General features: G+C 40.4%; 1 protein-coding gene across 1 annotated transcript; it reads right to left on the bottom strand.

The window, feature by feature from the left end:
- Positions 1–97: 97 nt before the first annotated feature.
- On the bottom strand, positions 98–10,427 carry ctr9 (CTR9 homolog, Paf1/RNA polymerase II complex component). The gene is made up of 23 exons (XM_053324247.1): positions 10,290–10,427; positions 9,020–9,118; positions 8,320–8,559; positions 8,111–8,228; positions 7,941–8,030; positions 6,884–7,140; positions 6,685–6,792; positions 5,991–6,227; positions 5,682–5,900; positions 5,272–5,455; positions 5,073–5,161; positions 4,801–4,986; positions 4,549–4,636; positions 2,983–3,131; positions 2,784–2,900; positions 2,535–2,680; positions 2,360–2,431; positions 1,845–1,980; positions 1,533–1,688; positions 1,298–1,449; positions 1,127–1,220; positions 891–1,003; positions 98–805 (listed from the first exon to the last, which is right to left on the bottom strand). Exons 1-23 carry the CDS (start codon positions 10,332–10,334, stop codon positions 427–429), a joined length of 3,474 nt encoding a protein of 1,157 aa, XP_053180222.1. The 5' UTR covers positions 10,335–10,427; the 3' UTR covers positions 98–426.
- Positions 10,428–21,183: the final 10,756 nt, after the last annotated feature.

The raw sequence follows: 21,183 nt of genomic DNA, 5'->3' as shown, positions 1-21,183 counted from the left end.
AGTTAGTAATTTTTTTTATGTTGATAAACCTAGTTTCACTGTATTTTGTCAGAGATGGTATGAAACAGGTGCATAAAGTAACAAACCCACATTTTACACAATTCTTTTTATTTTTTCATCTTGTTGAAGCATCTTCCCATTTTAGGGTCAGTGTCTCATCTCTCCATCTGACACAGAAAATAGATGTTTACACATTTTAGTTCAATTCAAAACTTTTGATTCGTCTTTAACAAAACAAATTTAACAAAGCACAGCATTTGTGAAAAGACATCTCTGTTAATACAACGTAACGCTGTGCTAAAAAAAAAAAAACACTTTTCTATGCTACGGACAAAAATCCCTGCTTGTAATACAAAATTAAAATGCAGAAGTGTCGAGTGTTTTCTCAACATTAAATGAGAGAGTCTGTTTGGGAGAACTGGAGATTTAATCGCTGTCATCCTCATTGTTGGAGCCCTCTTGTTCTGATGCGTTGTTGGAGCGGTTGTTGTTGTTGTCTGATCCCGCTTCAGATCCCCGGTCTGATGCTGCCACGGGTGAGCCGGGTCGGGACTCATCTTCCGATCCTGACCGACTCCTCTTGCTCTCGTTGTCTGACTGCTCCGAGTCAGACTGCCGCTGTACCCTTCTCTTCTTCACTCGATGGTCGCTGCCAGAGTCGTCGTCTGAGCCTGCAGAGCGCTGCTGAGGGCTGCCCGCCTCACTGCCAGAGCGGTTCCTACCTGTGTCAGAGTCACTGTCGGATGCAATGCGCTTCGTGTGGCCACCCTCATCGTCAGACCCTGAACCACTGTCTCTTTGGTTTCTAACAGGGGGGAATCACATATTATTTTTCTGTTGATTTACTGACATTTAAAGCACTTCTGTCACTTTAACGAAGATGCATTTACCTGTCTTCAGCTATTTTCAGGCCATCCTCATCTGAAGAGGACTCAGAAGAGGAGATGATAGCCTTAGACTTGATCTTTCCTTTGAGAGAAGGTGGCATACGCTCAGGCTGGGCCTAAAAACGATAGAGATTGTTGTTGAATTTAGAGAAATGACAGTTCACAAAAAACTTGTTTAAAGCACTTCAAAAAACATTAATCATGACATGAAAACAGAAGAGCAAAAGTCCAAGAAAGACCTTTTCAATCTTCTTGCGCTCTTTGGGTCTACGCTGCTTCTTGGGTCGTGATCCTCCTTCCTCATCATCGCTGTCCTCTCCTCCCTTAGTAGGTCTGAAACATAGGAAAGTGTTTACTCTGAGTGTCTTGCAAGCTATATTTGGCTTCATTCATGGCAGCAGCAGATTCACCTCCTCCTCTTCTTGCGTGACTTCTTCTCTCCATCCTCAGTCTCCTCCTGCTCGCTCCCACTGCCACCCTTTCTCCTCTTCTTCTTCTTCTTCAATGGCAGATCCTCATCAGAGTCATCATTGACAAACTCATCCATGTCACCTTTCTTACGCTTTAGATGGAGAAAAACAGTTATGTTATTCATTGCTGCATTCACAGAAATGTCATGTCCCTGTTGACCAAGCTGACACTTACACGTCCTCCACCGCCACCTCCTCCCTTCTTCTTTTCCTTGGCCATTTCTTTCGATCCCTCTGCGAAGGTCAGCAGGTTCTTGGTCTTCTCCACATACAGCGCTCTCTGCTCCAGGAGCTTCTTCTGTTCCTCAACCTCTCTGCTTCGCTTCTCCTCCTGGTGAGATGTAAGGGTGACAAGCCAACAGACTAATGAGAAGTAGGTTATTGTTGCACAAAATAGAATTAAAACTCAGCGTAATGCAAAACATGACTCTTAATCATTAGTCCAAAATCATTTCCATGACATTTTGTTTGGCAGGACTATAAGTACCTGTTCTTTTAACATCTGCTGGCGCAGCAAGTCCCTCTCCTGTTCTTGTTTGGCCCGAAGCTCCTTCTCCTCCTCATCCTGCTTTCTGGCACGTGCCACATGGTACTGAGCCTGACTCAGCAGGTCAGAGCACTGCCTGTAATACCACAACAACACATCCGTACACCCAAAAGATATTACAACCCACACAACATGAAGTATGGCAAACTATCAGTAACTTTTGACGTCCGCTGTAAAAACAGCTTTCTATGCCAATATGCTGATTGTGGAAAATTAATAACGGAGTCAAGTGAAACATTTAAATGACCTTAAAACTGGCCTGTCTGCAAAGCTTAAATAAATACATTCAGGTACAGAATAATATGGTTGTGATACTTGATGTTAGCTTCAATAAAAATGATCAGTACAATTATGTTTCTCTAAACTACTATACTATTTTCTTTAGAGGGCAGAAAATATTCTAAGAATACTGAGTGTGTGTGTCTGTTTATTGTAATGAGGATACATTGACTGACCTGGCTTCAGATGCAGCGAGAGCGAGGTCAAACCTCATCTTGTCTCCAGCTTTGCTGAGGTAGCTGAAATACCTGAGCAGGGGAGGAGAAAGTCAGACAGATGAAATTGCAGGATTTGGCACCCAGAGGGTCAGATTGGCAGAAGGCATGACTCAAAGCTAATGCTGCTACGTACCTGTGAGCCAGTTCAAGCTCTTTGACAGCACTGAGCACAGCCTTCAAATTGCTCTTTTCATCCTTCAGTACCAGAGTGGCCAGCCGCTGCAGCACCAGCGCCACATTGAACATCAACACTGTGTCGCTGGGTGCCACGTGACGCGCCTTATTGAAAATGCATCAGAAAGACATAGTCAAACTCCTCACAGTTAATAGACGTTTGCAATGAAGAATGAAATGAACGCCTGATTTTATTTACTAATTTTACCTTGAGCAGCATCTGCTTGCACTCCTGGAGTTTCCCACATTTGAAGAGTGCCCTTGCGAGGTACAGCAGGACCTCAGTGTTCTGATATTTGTAAAATTTCTTCAGGCAGTTCTCGTACTGCGGAGCAGATAAACAATACATCAGGGGGAAAAAAGGCCAAAAACAATCATTTTTAAATGCAACAACGTAAGGCTCTTACCATCTGCACAGCACTGATGTACTGCTTCTGCTCAACGTAGATGTGAGCCAGATTTAGCCAGACATCGCTAATGTCTGCCGTGGCCTCACGCACCTGCGCAAACACATCACGAGCCTCTCTGTAGTAGCCCTTGTGGGCTAGGACGGCACCTGGACGCAACAAATTCATGTTTAATACAGTATACACATACAGTAGGATGATTTTATTTATTTTTGACCAACACAATAAAGAATAGAATAAAGTTTTTTTTAAGTAGCCGTATGTAAGAAATATATTCCAAGTAATCATAAAATGGCCCTGATAAGTCACTAGACATTAAGGAATCATGTTAATTTCAAACACTGATATGACTGACAGTAGTAGTCCAGCCAGAATATTCACATTTGAAAAGCTCAGTTGCAGCCCACAAGTAATGTTTATGTTGTCATTCTGTGTTTTGGCCTGATGCGCCACCCACCACCTATCTACCAATCACCAAGTCAGTGGCGTTTCAGCATCCAGGTTGCCAGTTGCCACTGAGCTGCAGCTAGGAGCATTGCAGATAATGTCTGATGTTACAAAACCAAAAAAAACACGTTATGACTCTCAAATACGTTGTGACAATATGAGAAACAAAACAAGGGGATGTATAGGAGATGCCTTTGAAAGATGAAAATTTACAGAGTCAGACAACTCTACACCGCTGTCTCTGTCACACAGGAGAGGAGCAGCTAACTCACACTGTGTGTGTGTGTGTGTGTGTGTGTGTGTGTGTGTGTGTGTGTGTGTGTGTGAGACAGTGACACTCTCCTTTGCTCTCAGACAGTCTGTTCAATGTGGGAATACTACTACTTTATTCCACCTCCCGGTTATTTATAAAAGTTCAAAACACTGAATGGAGGACAGAGTTGCTCCGTCAGAGAGCGGCTACAAGACGATGTTGTTATCTGTGGTGGAGTGAGGTAGAGTGGATGAAAATCTGATCTATAACACGTTATTTTCTGATTGTTTCACAGCAGTTACGTTCAACAATGAGTAATAATAACATACACATTAGCCGGTCAACTTAGCCGGACATCCCAACTCTCCCAGAAGTTCCGGGAGTCTCCTGCATATTGATAGAGTCTCCATGACGGATGCAAATGACACGTATTCTCCCGGAATCTGGAGTGAACGAGCAAGAGCGCGCACTAGAGAGTGAAAGTGTCCTTATAACTCTGTGTTGCCGCTGATTAGACTGATCGCACCCCACTGCCCCTGTCCCCAGACAGATATCTAGTGTAACCCCCCCCCCCCCCCCCCCCCCCCCCCCGGGGAATGGACCTCCCTGAAATGACTTTCTGCAGGTTGGGATGTCTGACTGTGGGTCGCGTCCTCACTCCGCATTGTGTATGTTGCGCTCGTCTCGTGTGCGTGTAGGATCACGTCGAACAACTGGCAACCCGCGTGAACGTCAACTCTGATAGGAGGGGGCGAGGAGTGATAGCTCTCTCCAGTGTTTTGAACGTGGGCTGCAGTACCATTTCTAAACGCTTGGTGTCAGAGTTACATACTTGAACTTTAAGAATAGAATAAAGCTCAACAGACCAATGCCATTGGCAGCATAGAGGTTCTTGGCGTCATTTCTCAAGACTTGTTTGTATATGGCCAGGGCTCGATCCTGGTGTCTCTTTTCCTGTCAAAACAAAAACACAGTTACTCCATTTGGGGATCTACTATTTCCCTTCACACACACTAAAAATCTCAGTTATTTAGCGAGGCCATTCACAGTGCTCTTTTGGTCTACATTTACAACTGCACTGTCATTTTTTCAGTTATTCCAAAAACAGCTGTCTGTACCTTTTCCCGGTCTCTGGTGGGCTGGTGCAGGGTCTGAAGCCACACGTTGCCCAGAGCCAGCATGGAGTAGGTGTCGTTCTGTGTGGACGGCTGCTTCAGAATACGCTCAAACTTCTTCTGACCTGGCCCCCACTCTTGTTTGGCCAAGTGAAGGTTCCCTATCAGCGACCAGGCGTCTGGGTGATCCTGCACCAAACGGAACAAAATGAACATCAAATAATGTTGAAGACAGTTGGTATCACACATTAAAACTGTGATGTAAGACAGAGTACCTGGTTAATCTGCAGGGCCTCTTTGAACCAATCAGAAGCTTCGTAGAAATTCCCTTTGTCACGCGCCATTGCTCCGAGACGCAAATAACCTGTGGGGCAAAATATTCAAACTGTCTTTCATAGAATACAAACCACTTTCCTCACACTTTCACATTTTTTTAACTTTCTGATATTTAGAAGCAACTCTTCACGTGCTTACAGTCCACATAGTTTGGATGCTCTCTCAGGATGTTTTTGTAGAGTTTCTCAGCTTCGTGGAATTCACACATAGCCTCGTACAGCCGAGCCAGATTGTAGGAGGTAGTGACAGAGATGGCATTATAGTAATGCTCGTCATGCTCTCCCTCAGCTTTGGCTCGTTCCAGAGATGCTAGAAAGTATTTCTGTAGGAGAAAAGGTGTGTTTCAACCTTGAAATAGCACAAGTGTCTCCATCACACTACATCTACAGTGTTCTGCATACTTGTGTATGTGTATAAATGTATAAAACTACCAATTAAAAAAAGATTTTGCAGCACAGTATTTCCAACTAACATTCCTCATACCTCCTTGTGAATGTAACTATTTCAAAGTCAAGTTAACGCAGGCTTTACTGTCTGTTGGTAGCTACCTTAGCCTCTCCCAGGTTGCCCAGTCTGAAGTGAAGAGCTCCCAGGTTGTTGAGGATCTCAGGGGGGACATCAGCCTGCACCTTCTCCTGCAGGATGCGGGTGGCTGTGCCGTAGGCGGACAGTGCTCCTTGGATGTCAGTCTGCTCCAGGATCTGAGCCAGCTCGATCCATGCCTCCACATCGTCTGGGTACTGCTCGGTTACCTTCTTCAAATGACCCTAACGGAGCAAAAAACAATATCAGTTCTAACAGCATTCAGATCAGACCACTTGACAACGGTGAAAAAACAGTTTACATAAGATACGTACCTTGGCGATATCTCTCTTTTCCTGATCGTCCGATGTTGCATAGAGAGACCCGAGAATTTTCATAGTTTCGTAGTTGTTGGGGTAGGCTTTTAAAACCTTCTCGAAGCACTGTGCTGCATTCTCCTTGTCTCTTCGATACACATACATCTGTCCCAGACCAAAGAAGGGCAAGACAAAGGTGGACGAGGCAAACTGAGTGGCCTGATAGTAATACTGAAATGCCTGGTCATAGTCCTCCTGAAGGGACAGAAACAACAGATATATCAGAGACATACCTTTTAAAACAGTGTCACAAATTGTTTTTACAAGGGAGAAACACCACAATATAAAAGTACAGAGAAAAATATTTTATTAAATACCCAAAATACATTTTAAAAATAAAATAAAAACAGTAAAATAAAGAAATAAAGAAATGAAACACATAAAACAGAGTTGGATTGGGAGCATAAATGTTTGAGCTTACATTTTGAACTCTTTTTTTTTTTTTTTTCTCCAGAAGACAAGTTTTATGAGATCCCTTCAGGCAGGAAGCTTCAAAACTGAGCTCTGACTGTTATAGCCCTGTCTCCTTTAGTCTTGAGCCAGGACTCAGGAACAGCCAGAAGGGCCCTACCTGAAGATCTGAGGCTACACTTTGGCTCATAACTAGGATCAAGCCCATGAACACAGTGAATAAAGAGGAAGCTGATCATACCTGCACGTGAAAGGAGCGAGCTAACTGGTAGCAGCTCTCAGCCTGCATGGCCTCGACTTCTGTGTTATGGAAAGCATGGAGGGCCAGGTGCTGCACTTTACTGTAGTCCTGATAGTGAAGAGAAAACACATAGGTATGAATAATAGTCAACAGACACAAGCTAAGTGAGTATTTTGAAGACAATTGGACCAGCAGCTACCTTTTTGAAGAAGAAGTGGTTGGCGAGGTGGTTGAGCACCATGGGGTTGCTGGGGTCGATGGTGTACGCCCGTGACAAGAGCTGGACTCCGTTCTTGATGGAATCTGCCTCCTTGTTGTTGAGCTCTAAAACTGCCAACCCGACAAGAGCTCCCACACACTTCGAATTCAGCTCAAGGGCTCGGCCAAAAGCCAAACGAGCCTTCTCCAGTTTGTTGAGCTTGACGAAACAGTGGCCCATGCCCAGCCTTACCTCAGCTAGTCAGAGACAGAAGAAGAGGACAGATGATAGGTGAGGAATAATATGTAAAGCAAAGGACTTTGTATGAGTTGTGTCATCATAATAATATAAGTGGTCAAAACCTGACTGATCAACAAGCCAAGATATATTTATTAAAAGATATATGCTATTTGGTGTATCATTGTTGGCACAGCCTGCATATACACTGCCTGGCCAAAAAAAAAGTTACCATCTAAAAAAAAAGGTCACACACTCTCATTTGCTATGGCATTGTTTCAATAAGCTTCTGCAATGTCACAAGATTTATTTCCATCCAGTGTTGCATTAATTTTTCACTAAGATCTTGTATTGATGATGGGAGAGTGGGACCACTGCACAAAGCCTTCTCCAGCACATCCTAAAGATTGTCAATGGGGTGAAGGTCTGGACTCTGTGGTGGACAAGGCATGTGTAGTGATGGTAGTAGTAGCAGTAGTAGTACCAGCAGCAGTAGTAGTAGCAACAGTAGTAGCAGTAGTACTAGCAGCAGTAGTAGCAGTAGTGATGGTAGTGATGGTAGTAGTAGTAGTAGTAGTAGCAGTAATAGCAGTAGTAGTAGCAGTAGTACCGGCAGCAGTAGTAGCAGTAGTGATGGTAGTAGTAGCAGTAATAGCAGTAGTAGTAGCAGTAGTAACAGTAGTGATAGTAGTAGTAGTGATAGTAGTAGTAGTAGTAGTAGTAGTAGTAGTAGAAGTAACAGTAGTAGTAGTAGCAGTAGTAGTAGTAACCAGGATTACAGAGTTGTTGTTTTTCAGGAGAATATTAGTAATGTGTTTACCTGGACAGCCAGGGTTTGTACGTAGAGCCTTTTTGTAGTATGCCAGAGCTCCTCTGTAGTCCTTTTTATTGAAGGAGATGCAAGCCTTACCTGTTAAATAATAAAGGTGTGATTATTTCAGTAAATCTGTCACAGTGTTCACAATCTTTTTTCTTTGTAATTCAACTTGCCAAGCAGGGCAGGGATGTTATTGGTGGACTGGTTGAGGACAAAGTGGAACTGAGCATCTGCCTGGTCCATCTTGTCTCCTTCCAGGAGGCAGAAACAGGCTCGTCCCAGCAAATGGTTCTGATTGAGACAAGAGATGTTTTATTTACCTAAAATACGGTAACCATAGCAGCTTTCCCCACATCATGACCCACTCCGACATGTTTCTTACCTGATCATACATGATGATTTTGTCTGCCATTGTATAGAGCAGCGTGGCCTGTGTGATGAGCTCTTTCTTGGCATCTTTGTTCTTCTCTTTACGGGCTTGTTGGACATAGTAAGCGGCCAATGTGTCCAGACAGGTCATCTGGTCCTTCTCATGGTCTCTGTAGTCGAGGTTTCCATCAATACGAGCCGCCTCTAAAAGCTTGACAAAATCCTCCGTTTTGCCCTGCTTGTAGTACTCCAACTGAGCAAAAGAAGACAATGTTAGCAGATAACTAAGCAACTAAGCAGATACAAAAACCCCTAGCTTGTCTTCTGAGGATTAGGTTAATTTTATAAAAAATATATATAACCATTTACTTTAAATGAATAAATATAGCGCTGAAATAATTCACTGATTTACTGAACAACAGAAAAATAATTGCTAACTATTAAAATATATATTTGCTGGTTTCAGCTCCTCATATCTGTGAATTTGCCGCTTTTCCTTCTGAAAATTGTTTACCAGACAAAGTCAAACAACTTGAAGACTTGTCTGGAGTTCTAGGAAGGTGCAATGAAAGTGTTTTGTTTACTATTTTCTGACATTTCAAAGACTTTCAGACAGATTGATTTCTTTTTTTTTTTTTAAATCAACAGAGTAATACAAAATAAATGTAACTAGAATTTGTGGTGCTTCATGTTAGTGGTGTGTACTAACTTACCGCCAAAGCGATCCATATATGCAGCTGTGTGTGTTCCTGCTTCAGGATACTGATGACCTCGTCCCCCTCTGGCAACTGGTCAAAGTCAAGCTCGATAACCTGCAGGAAACAATTCAATCAAGTCATAATGCATCAAGGTTTGACAAAAATCATATTCCATGTTTTAATTATGAATGAATGTGATATGACTACATGTACTGTTACACACCATGCCTTAGTCAATTATCTATAGCTGCAATGAATAGTCAATTAATCAAGTGGTTCAGATCATTAGAAAAGAGTAATAATTTCTGTAATTTTTCAAAAAAATGAGCAGACATTTGATGATTCCAGGTTCCCAAATGTTTTTCATTTTCAAATCAGTCAGTTAACTGAATATTTAACGAGCTATTTAAAGACATCTCTGAAGCCTCTGAGAAACTGTGAATGACCGGGAGTTGCTTTGTTGTTTACACTGTGATAGTTGAACCCTGTGTCTTGTAGTATTCAGACACTGTGGGTTCAATTCACATGATGACATTAAGGAAATACTCAATAGTCACCTGATGTGATTTTTGCATGCAGCTAAACAATTTGTCCATTTATTACATAGTGAATTCATTACATCATAACATAAACTTTATAAACTCAGTTGCCAGTTTAGCATTAACTTAAAAACAATGCTGTGGACAATGCACGGACGCTATCCTGTTCAAATGACAGTGTTAGGAAGGCGTTTGTTCATTTTGAAGCTTTTGGGATTGTATTGTTATACCGATGGGTGTTTATAATTTTATATCAATGAGAAAAACCCCTCGGCATAAAAGAACATAAATGAAATATTACGACTATAAATGAAAACCCAGATGTTTCAGTGACATTGATACCTTCTTTACATAAATGTATACAGCAGAAAGTAAAGATTTTAATAAGTTGTAGCTTCACATAGTGGACCTGTGGACTTTCATATCCGACATACAGGACCATTTTTAAATGTGTAGCGTTAATGTTTGTATGTTTGTCAATAAACAAACACATATAAGCCTATTGTATTGGAGGCTTATAAACATGTTGGTAACCTTCTCTTATGTATGTGTTGCTCCAAACATCACCGACGTTTATATTTCTGGTTTAAACGCAATATCGACCCTAGCTGTTTTATTCGTAATATTTTTGTGAGATATTTCGCTACGGACCATGTAGCTAATGTTAGCATCGATTAGCATCACAGCGAGGTTGAGACAGTCACACATTCACATAAAGTCAACTTTACAAATTAGACGACTTTTACCTCGTCAGTGTCCCGTAAAGGGATCTCGATAGAGCCCCGAGACATCTTGACGGAGGGATAATCCACTTCCAGATTGTTTTTTGTGTTAAAAAAATACAAAATATAAAATACAAAATCCTCGTCAGGCGGTAGTCTGTGTGTAACTACTTCATGCCTCCGATAAGAAACAAACATACAGGATGGTGCAACAGGAAACTGCCTCCGAAACGTGCGTTCCTCCTGAAGTTTGAGCACAAGATTATTTCTGATCAAAAAACCGAAGTAGACAGTAATAACTAGAGATGGAGATTACGACTCTTCTGAGTGAGCCACGTCATTTGGTTCAGTTCAAGCAAGAAGAGCCGGGTCTTTCGGCTCACAGTCGGCTTTTCATTAATGAAATGAATGAGAGGCCTAACCCTACCCGCTTTTATCATTCAGCCAACCTTTTTTCCCCACCTATGATTGGTATGTGTGCACGTATATCACATACATTATTTAGTGTAATTATGATAGTGTGCATTTAACAATGTATTTATATTAAATGTTGTGAAATTAAAAAAAAACTGTCCAAAACAAATACCATTCCAAACAAATCACACTCATTAATTATTAATTAACACACTTGTTAATATATAATTTTAACTCAAAGAGAGTGAGAGTTTCTCTTTGACTTTGGCTTTCAGCCATTTATGCAGGCCCAGCTGTCTGAGTCTATTGGTAGCAGATATTAGATTAGCCTACTTTGAATGGTTGTATGCCTTTCTCCTTAGATTTTAAGCAAGGTGAATTGTTACAATTTTTACAATTCTCATCTACCGATACTTTTTACAACTAGAGGAATCCGTGTATTTAGTCTCAAGCTTGGAGATTTGCTAACATGTAAATACATGTCAGATGATATTTAAGGATCCCTCAGTTTTAGTAGAAATAATAATAATACATTTGATTTTTTTACCCTGTTTTATTCATAGTGAAACTCAAATCTCTACAGTATTAACAGACAACATGAAGAAAATAATGATAATAAGAGAATAAAAAATCCTTCCTGAATAGAAAGGATTTGTACCTTTTCTTTAAAGAGTGCAGGGTCATCACTGCTGAATTTTAAAAGATTAATTATGATTTGAAACATGTTTGCAACATAATGAATAGCAATGAAAAGTCACAAAGCTGAATACATTCATGGTTATCGCTGCAATTGTATTTCTATATATTTGAATGTTCATGTGTTTCATTTGAATGCTGTGTAAAAAGAAATGCTTGGCAGACATGGTGCATTTGATATGTTAAACCAGTGAATTTAAATTAAAATCTATTAACTGCCTCATTGTCACAGACCTCTGCGTGGCAGCATTTGGGCAGGAGTGAGGTGGGGGATGAGGGGGGAGGAGGGCTGTCAGCTGGTTTTGATGGGAAGCAGTGGAAACAAGCCTAAGAGCATCTTGAAGACTTCTTGCGCTACATTGCAGTGAGTCAGAGGCTGGCAAAATGAGACTTATCATTTAACAATTAATATCTTTTTTTTTCCTTTACAGAAGAAGTGTCCTGGACTGAGAAGTAAGGATTTATCTTTATTATTTGTTTCTCTTTTTAAAAAAATATTAGATAGCTAGATAGAAGACAAACTAAATATGTGCCTTGTAATATCATTGCACAGCACACAATATGAAGTGGAACACTGTCCCTGTATATTTAACACATATACGTCTAAATATTTAGTAGTGGAGATTGCATAACACAGATTTTGTTTAGCTGTTTAGTCTCTTTCTTATAAACATTCCATACTTTTAATATTTTAGTATAAGGTATCAGTATTGGAGCACATGAACCTCACATTTATTTCTATATTATAGAACAAGAAAACAAGATGTAGGCTTTTGACTGGATCTTCACTGCAGATATGTAAGTATTTCAAAATGGATAATAACAGAGATGTTTTACTTTTTACACCTTATAGTTTTAAAGTATATGACATTCTTTGTTTCTGCTGTTGGTAATGGCCTCAGATGATATAAGTGGAGGTAAAGATGCATTTGATCTTTATTTAAGTATCACCTCATACAGCAATGTGGCAGTCTATCAGCACCGTTGCCCTCCAGGGATTCAGGAGAAACAAGTATGATGTCTGACAGCAATGATGGTACATTTTGCTTTGACTTTTTTCATCTTGTCCATCAGAGTATATCAAATAAATATATACTGTATATTTATTTATGTGTGTGCTGTCTGTGTATCCCTGCATATTTAGTTTGGAAGTCTCCTGGTTGTGGGACGAGGGATGTGCTTGAGGACACAAAGGACACAAGTGGATTCTCTGAACATGAACTCCTAGACGTCATGTATAATGCGTGCAACGCCACCAACACAGGTGCACAAACTTGTGTTGAGTTCAGCAACACAGATTAAAATATTGACTTGAACTGTGAATCATTTGCTCCTGCTTCTCTGTCATCTTCAGGAGAGGTGTTGGCTTCCACCATCATACAGTACCTGCAGGCTATGACGTCCCAGAGTGCAGAGCAGGAGAGACTGGCTGCCCTGGGACATCTGCTCGACCCTGACTGTCAAGACCCGTTCGTGAGCAGAGACACCTTCCACTCGACTATGAGGGAGTGGATCGCCCAGTGCAACCAGGACAGGTGAGACACAATTAGCGTCTAAGCATCACATCCAGGCCTTTAAAGCTTGGTTTAGTGATAATATAAATATATGTATCGCTTAAAAGTATATTTATATATGCTCTAAAGGTCTTCCACTATGTTCCAGTATTTATGAAGAGATGGATACAAAACATTTTTAGACACAAATTATTATTTTGAAAAGCATACAATCATGAAATGCTGTGAAATGATACATGACTTTTCAGAGAATGTCATAAATCCAATCAATCAAAAATAATCCTGGATTTTGGTTAAATCTGGTTAATTAGCCATTTCATACACTACAGCAGTGTGATATCTCAAGGTAAATTTATTTGTTTCCAAGTGTATATAGTTTCCTTTTTTGTTTGTTTGGGTTTGTTTTTTTTTTGTTCTGTTGATCTGTGCTCATCACAAACCATGGGATTAATGGCTTCTCCTGTCCTTCAGTACTGTTGTGGATGGCAGTAATGCATCATGGCCTGACTCTCCTCAAGTGCTTGTAAATGGTGAGCTGTTAGCTTTTAGTCAGACTTCTGAGAATTTCTTAATAACACAAAATACAATTCACTAAACCTGATTTCCTTTCAGGGCTGGATTCCTCATGTTCTCAAAGCAAAGCTGCTTCCTCAGAAAGCCATCAGTGCACCTGGTTAGTTTACTTTAGTCCTTTAATCACCACATGATTAACTCCTGTAATCAATGTGTTGTCATACTTCACCACTAACTGTTTGTTTGGCTGCAGTGATGGAAAAGATCTGTTGGAAATGGTGACTGAACTGAAGCAAGCTCACCGCAAGTTGAGTGAACAGAACAACAGCCTGTTGAGGATGGTGGCCCAGTGTGAGGACGTCAACCTGCAACTCACTCTGGAGATCACTGAGCTGCGAGCAAAGCTGGCCAGGTGAAGGATTTCCCACTTTCTTCCCCCATTTATCTGTAGCCATCTGTCTATGTCTCCATTTTCAGTGGGATAGATCCTCTCAAATGCATATCATTTATCAGATTCTTGTTTGATTTATTTAATTGATGCAGTGAGTCATGCATCTTTTCAAAAAGCATTACAGCACTATTTTTGGATGACAAGTGCAGAAGGAGTTGCGATCTGCTAAATAAATCAAGAAGATCTGATGTTTTTTTTGGTGTGTGCAGTACCCAGCAGTCCGCAGTGAAAGCCAGATCCCTGACAGAGGAACTTGAGGAGACCTGTCAGGCATTTAAGGAGGCCCAGGAGAGAGCCAGTCGCATCCAGACCAGCTGCACCAAATTGGTATATCACACACTGTGCATGCTCCCAACAAATGCCATAGAAAATTAGGAATATGTTTTTTAAATAAAATCCTTTCTTGGTCCTCAGAGCAATGAGGTTGAATGTCTGAAGCTTCACATTAGGAGGCTAGAAGACAAGGTAATCTTATATATAAGTCCAAATGTTTGTGCTTGAAGAGAAGAGAATGTACCTTTGATGTAATAAAATGTTCCTCATGTTCGTACAGAATGAAAAACTCAACTTTGAAATCACATGTTCTGAAGATAGCATCAGCAAACTGCGGACGGTCAACTCTGAGTTGAGGGTAGGAACAGATCCATAAAACACTCCTTTGTGTGTCTCTGAGTTACGAGAGAGTTTTGTGAATTAAACATCTAAATGTTCACAGGCCGAACTTGAAGAAACCCTGTTTATGTTGACTCTGAGAGACAGAGAAATCACAAAGGTTGGTCATCCTAACAGAAGAAATATTGGGCAGTGTGTGACTTTATTTTGTCAACAACTTTATTTTTATATGTTCCTGTGTAGAAAGACATCCTTATGGATAAGATGAAGACATCTCATATGGAGAATCACAACATCATTGAGGTTTGTTTGACACCCTCTTCAGACATGTTTTTTATCTGTTTTGAATAATAGTGCGCCGATACAGAACACGTTTTTTGACAGACAAACATGCAATTTTAATGTGTAACAACTACTTCACTCATATTCAGTTTTAGTGTATGTGATCTGGATGCTTCAAGTTTCCACAATACATGTAATTTACATAGTAGACCATGATTGGCTCCACACTAGCTGTTATGTCACAAATCGTGCTTGTAGCCCCACACTCAGATTTCAGGAAAGCACAGAGGAACGTTTCCCCCTTCAGCAGATGAATGTGAAAACAGTCTTCTTGTTTAACAGTGACACTCAAACATCTAACTGAAAAAACAAGAAAATTATTTTTTGACATTGCGTTAAATCCTGAACAGAAACAAGAAATCAAAATGAAATGCAAATTGACAGAACTAATGTCAGGTATTCCAAATTATTGGACAAGCAGCTAATTCATTAACAGCATCATTTCAGAATATGTAACAAGGAAAACAAATATTTCAAATATGATCGATCTTCCATATGTTTTGATTTTATTAAATGGGTTTGACTGTACATTTTGCGTTTTATTAAGTACATTAACTCTGTCCTGGTGGTGCAGGGTCTGCAGTCACAGCTGATGAGGTTGCAGGAACATTCACAGCACGTTCTGTTGAGGTATTATACTTTGTATATACATTTGTTGTAACAGTGTGTAGCAGCTATACAGTACACTACTTTACACATAGGTTCATAAAGTTGAACACAAGTGTATGTTAAATGTAAGGAATATATCAGCTTACATAATTTTTAAATGGAATATTTTAAGTTAAATATTCAGACAAAGCATGCTATTCCAGAGATTTCAAAGTGGGAGGTGGGCCGCTCCAGGGGGTCTCCAAACTGCTTCATGGAAGGCTCAGTGAATGGAAGTGAGAAAAAATTAGTTATTGCATTAGCTATCTAAATGAGATCACTTTGAGTAGCCTAGATACAGTATGTGTGATTTGGTTAAATACATAGTTCAGAGATACAGTAGTTTGACTGTTTTTCCCATTTTCCCAGAGTCAGAAACTAATAAATCTCTTAGTTGAGACTTTTTCATGTATTTAGTGTAGTCTGAGGTTATGTCAAGCAGCAATATCAGGGCTTCTTGGGTCAGTTGTTGTGTGTCTAAGAGAGCAAATAACATAATCGTGATCTCATAGGCAACCAGGAATTGAGCAAAACTAAGCAAGTAAACTAAAGGAGGGTGAAGGGCACCTTTTTCCAAAACTCCTGTGCTATTCCAAAGAAAATATTTTGTTTGTTTATAATGTTACACTTTAGAGAATATTTCAACATATGTGTGTATTCATTTCACAATTGCTTGTATATAATTTCTCTACTGATGATTTTTCTAATGACAGGTATGACAGACACATCAGTCCTCAGAGTCTCTACAGCCGAGATCCTCCAAACCTGCGCTCTCTGCAGAGTGAGATGCAGGACATGCAACAGGTAGGAAATGCTTGCTGTCAGCAGGTTGTCATTCGTGGTACTGATATTCTGTCTAGTGTTTATCGTGACTTCCTTCTTTGTTGGCAGCAGCATCACAGAGCTCTGGAAGACATAAGCCTCCCCTCCCTGCACACACACAGTGATGATATTCAGAGCATCATCCACAGGATCAAGTCTGCAGAAATAGCTAATCTTCTGCACAATAAGTATCCTGAGAGGGTGAGAGGAGAGAGAGGAGAGTATGACAGAGGATGATACTTATTACACACACTAACTCGTGCATCAATTATCTCTCTTGTGTCTTCTCACACAGGATTCTGCCTCTGTGGAATCACCAGAGAGGCCTTTTTCTCACCGCCATCAGCAACAGGCAAGCATCAAGCAGCAGCTTGTCAATGTGTATGTGAGTTTTTTACCTCCCTTTCTCCTGTTATGGTAACAGACTGGATTTGGTTGATGTTATTCTCTGTTCGAGAAGCTTCCACTCGCTAATAAAAGGGATGTCTGGTTTTGACAGTGTATTTATGGGCATCTCCATTACGCAACCATAGGAATTACTATCTCCTGTGTGCAAGACTCTATTAGGGATAAGTGCAGTTTTAGTACCCCCTGGTAACTACAGACATAACAGTGTGTAAAGGAGATGTTTATAAAGCTGCGGTGGTGGTTTCAGGCTTCAGGAGCTGCAGAAGTGTTTGTGGGAGGAGAAAGGAGAGAAGGTGGAGGAGAGGTTGAGAGCCCAGGAGAAGGAGCAAAAGCAAAGCCAGACTGGTAACCAGACTCCAAACCAGGAGGCCAAGGCGGCTGTTGTGAACTGGTGGAAAGTCCTCAGTGCAGAGGGGACTAAGGCCCGGACAAAAGAATCTCAGCCAACCCAAGAGCTCTCTGAGAGAGCCAAGTTGCAGCCAACAGAGCAGACAATCTCTGCTATGAGGGAGCAGGTCTGTCAGCAGCAAGCCTCTCCCAAATCTGCACAGGAGTGTGTCACTGAGCAAAAAAGCAGCAGTAGACTTGTTCTTATACACAAGGGAACCAACACTGAGAGCAAAGAAGCAGACGGAGCTGGGGAGAAGGTAGTGAAGGATCAGAGGGATGCAGCAGTGGTTACAGACCCTGTGGAGATCACAGGTGGAGCAGTCTCAGAGCAGGAACACAACAAGCTTCGGGTGACTCCAGATGGACTTCTAACTACCCTCAAAAGGATGGAGGCAATGGTCACCCACGCCCTGGTGACCGCTGAGCTGGTGAGAGAGAGCGAGCAGAGGGTGAGCCAGGTGAAAGTGAGGATGGAGAGCATCACTCAGAAGGTGGAGGAGGCTCTGGGGCGAGCAGCCGACACTGACAAGCAGCTGTGCGGTCTAGAGGCCAAGATCACAAGAAAGCCTCCAACTCAGGTTTGTCTATTTGCTTTTCAGTACAGTAACAGTAAAAACTAATACATAATCTTGATCTGAAAAGCTCACAGTTCTACCTTTATTTGACTTTAATTCACATAAAATAGTGTAGAAAAGTTAGTCAAGTAAAAAAAATGTTATTTATATATCCCAAAATCTCACATCAATCACAAATGTGTCTAAAAGAAATATACAATTTACAACATATGACACGTTTAAACTCAGCTTGGTTGAGATTTTAGCTTATTATGTCATCCTTCTGTCTTCTTAAGTACTGGAGATGTTTTTTGTGTCATGAAGGCTGATTTTCTCATGTGGAGTAGATAACACCCCAGGGGATAAAAACTGCCAAAATAAATCCTGCCGGAATCAAGTTGAGGTTGTGGCATTACTTTGACTCCTCTCACAAAAATGTGAAATGTGGCCTCTCATCTGCTGTACTGTACAGAAAAATGTGTGTCCACAATTGTTTTGACAGCATGCAATGATTAATATTACATTCTCCCTTTAAAGGATTTGCATGAAATCTTTTAATCAGCAGCATAATCTGCCTGTAAACCTTTTTTCTTGTGACCTCTTAATATAAATGATGAGTTGTGAACTCCTTGAAGAGTGATTTTCCCACATCACACTGTCTCATTTGAGTCATTTTTAGAAGCTGAATTCAGTTACAATACTCAGTTTTTTACATGAACATAGCAAAAGTGAGCAACACATCTAAAAGATAAACATAATTTTGTTTAGCAGGAATTTGATTGTCTGTTTTTCCTACCCTGATCTCAAGACCCCGTAGATTCAACTGATGACCCCATGTGGGGGCCCTGACCCCTAGGTTGGGAACCACTGTTGTAAATACTATGCAAATATTTATTTCCATTCACAATACTGAAGAGGAATGTGTGTGTGTTTGTGTGTGTATGTGTGTGTGTGTGTGTGTGTGTGTGTGTGTATGTGCGTGAGCGTGCGTGTGTGTATTTTGTGCAGTCAACTATTTTGCAGAAATATTTGCGCTATAATCAGTTTTTTTGTGAATTAACTTCTAACTGATTATTATTAGTAGTAAACATAATAGCACTAGTTTGTCAGGGGATTTTTCATATATTCTGTATCTAAACATCTGATGTAAAAAGAGATCAACCTGTTCTCTTTGTCTGTAGACTTTCCTGAAGCCGCCAGGTCCCAAACTGTCAGCTGACCCTGGACCAGATACAGCTGACTCTTCGACTGAGTCCGATGTGGAGGCTAAGGACAGAGAGCGAACAGAGAGCCCTCCTCCATGTCCTGTAATCCCAGAAGTCAGTGATCCTCCACAGCTACCCATGAATGGTATGATGGCCGCATTACAGTAGTGCAGCTTCAGTTAGTTATTGTGGTTACACACAGATTAATTAAAGTTACTTCCTTTTCTATTGGTACTCCCTGAGGATGTCTGAAAATAGAAGTAGCAGATATTTTCTATTACATTGCAGACAACAGCTGGTACAGTGAGGAGGAAGAGAGGATAAGCTATGAGGGAGTGTTTGCTATATATCACAGGGGGTCATCAGGGAAATTAGGGGAAGTCAAAATGTTTTTTTAGTGGGAGTAGAGTATTTTTAGCTACTTCTAATATTTTAATTGACTACACATTCTGAGAATATTTGAATTTGTAAGATTACTTCACTGTTTTTGTCAGCTCTTTTCAATGTCTATGGTTCAGCCCATATTACATTTACATCTTTTGAGCAAGTTTATATAAACACACTGCAGAATCTCAGATATGCAGCACACACAAAGCACAAATGAAGGTCTGAAGGTTAATGGCCAGTAAAAGTTAAAAAAAAATGAAAAAAAATACATTATGACTGACGATAAAGAAATATATTTCACATTTTGAGAAGTATCCTTATTCTTTCCTTTCGAGAGTGAGATGAGTAGAACGATACCACTCTTATGTTTGTCCCATAAATATAAAGCTGAAAGCTGCCAGATTTCGTCATGTATTTTTTACTACTAATCATGTTGTTCTATGGTTTGGTCAAAGGGAGGCTCACTTTTTTTCCAACGCTTCAGGAAGGGTCATGGCAAATGTTTCCAAAGTCTCCTTCTCCAAGAACAAGTCCTTTGATGGCTCAGAAGGCCGAGTCGTATATTTAATTGTTTATTTGTGGTGTAGAAGAGTATGGAGCACGCTGAGCTCACTGAGAGCCACTGGGTGGCCTCAGAGGGGGAAATTATATTTTAAATGAAGAGACAGTGTTTGCCTCTATGTCGGCTTGTTTGTTTATTTTACAGCCCTCTGTCTAAAGTTGACGTTGACTAGTGCCATGTTGACGTGGGCTTGTTTTTGCTTACCAAATGAAGCTACATTCACACTGCAAATAGCTACAATGGGATGAACAGTAAACATTTCATATTGATGCATGTCATAATAACTATTATAAGCTCTGTTGAGTCCAGTTTAATGTCACTGTACCTCAAGTTTATGTCTGATAATGCAAGTCTCTGTCACTGAGAGCAAAGTTTTAACACACGTTTTCTCCTCACAAAGCAACCTAGATGTTGGTATTGCCACAAGAATACATACTATTATTATTATTATTATTTTATTGTCATAAAATTATAACTTATTTCTCAATATATGATCTCATAGTGCGATGGCTGTTTTTCCTCTAAATGTCAGATTCATCTCATGCCTCTGGGCTTGTTGAGGTTAAGCTTTAAAAGAAACAAACCAGCAGAACAAGAAACAAGAGAAAACAACAGAGCACAGACTACAGCATGGATGAATATAAAGCTTATAAAAGTTGTTATAAAACACATACATACAACTACATAACTTAAAAACAACAGACAAGACAAAATCAAAGGACTAAAAAAATGTTTCAGTAGAGGCAAATGCTAAGGATCTTTGACACATGCACACACATATGTGCTATGGAAACCTTAAAACCTTATCCACAAAGCACCTGGCATCACTAAGAATAATAAATGTTGACTTGTGAGTTATCTTTTCAGTGCTTGAGCACCCTTACTGATGCTGTTTTATCTGCCTTCACACCTTTAAAACACTAATAGCAGATATTAAATCAACTGTAGGCATATCACCATAACATGACACAGGAATAAAACTTGTTTCTAGGGTTTTTTTATGTTGCAGTTTTAAACAAGAATTGGAGGTTTTGTTATGAAACAAGTATCATAAAAACAGTGATGTGTTCTTTTTCTGTATGCTCTCAATTTTTAATAGCACTGGTGTCATCAACATTTGTAGCTCTTCTCTCTTTAATTACCTCTTGTGGTGTATTGCTGTTCAGCTCTGACGGTCCTGTACATCATCTTATAACTATATAGGTAATCATGGTATTACCAACCTTTTCTTTAGAGCACCTAAAGCAGACAACACAATATCCTTCACTTGGGGCAAGAGCTTTCAACCAGCAGATCGAGCACCTGGTATACTTGAGACGGTTGCCAGGTTATTGTTGCCCCTAGTTATAGAGATAGTGGACGGGAGGGGGTTGGGTGCTTCCTGAAACAAGAGTTACAGT

This window comes from Scomber japonicus, chromosome 1 (genome assembly GCF_027409825.1).
Source record: "Scomber japonicus isolate fScoJap1 chromosome 1, fScoJap1.pri, whole genome shotgun sequence".
Lineage (NCBI taxonomy): Eukaryota > Metazoa > Chordata > Actinopteri > Scombriformes > Scombridae > Scomber > Scomber japonicus.
Note: the sequence above shows the minus strand (reverse complement) of the source record. Positions and strands in the feature narration are given on the sequence as shown.

Coding starts and splice junctions, on each gene's coding strand:
- ctr9 (XM_053324247.1), bottom strand. CDS start 10,334: ATGTCTCGGGGCTCTATCGAGATCCCTTTACGGGACACTGACGAG. Junction 4,987..5,072: donor AGGCCCTGCAGATTAACCAG/GTACTCTGTCTT, acceptor CGTTTGGTGCAG/GATCACCCAGACGCCTGGTC. Junction 4,637..4,800: donor CCACCAGAGACCGGGAAAAG/GTACAGACAGCT, acceptor TTGTTTTGACAG/GAAAAGAGACACCAGGATCG.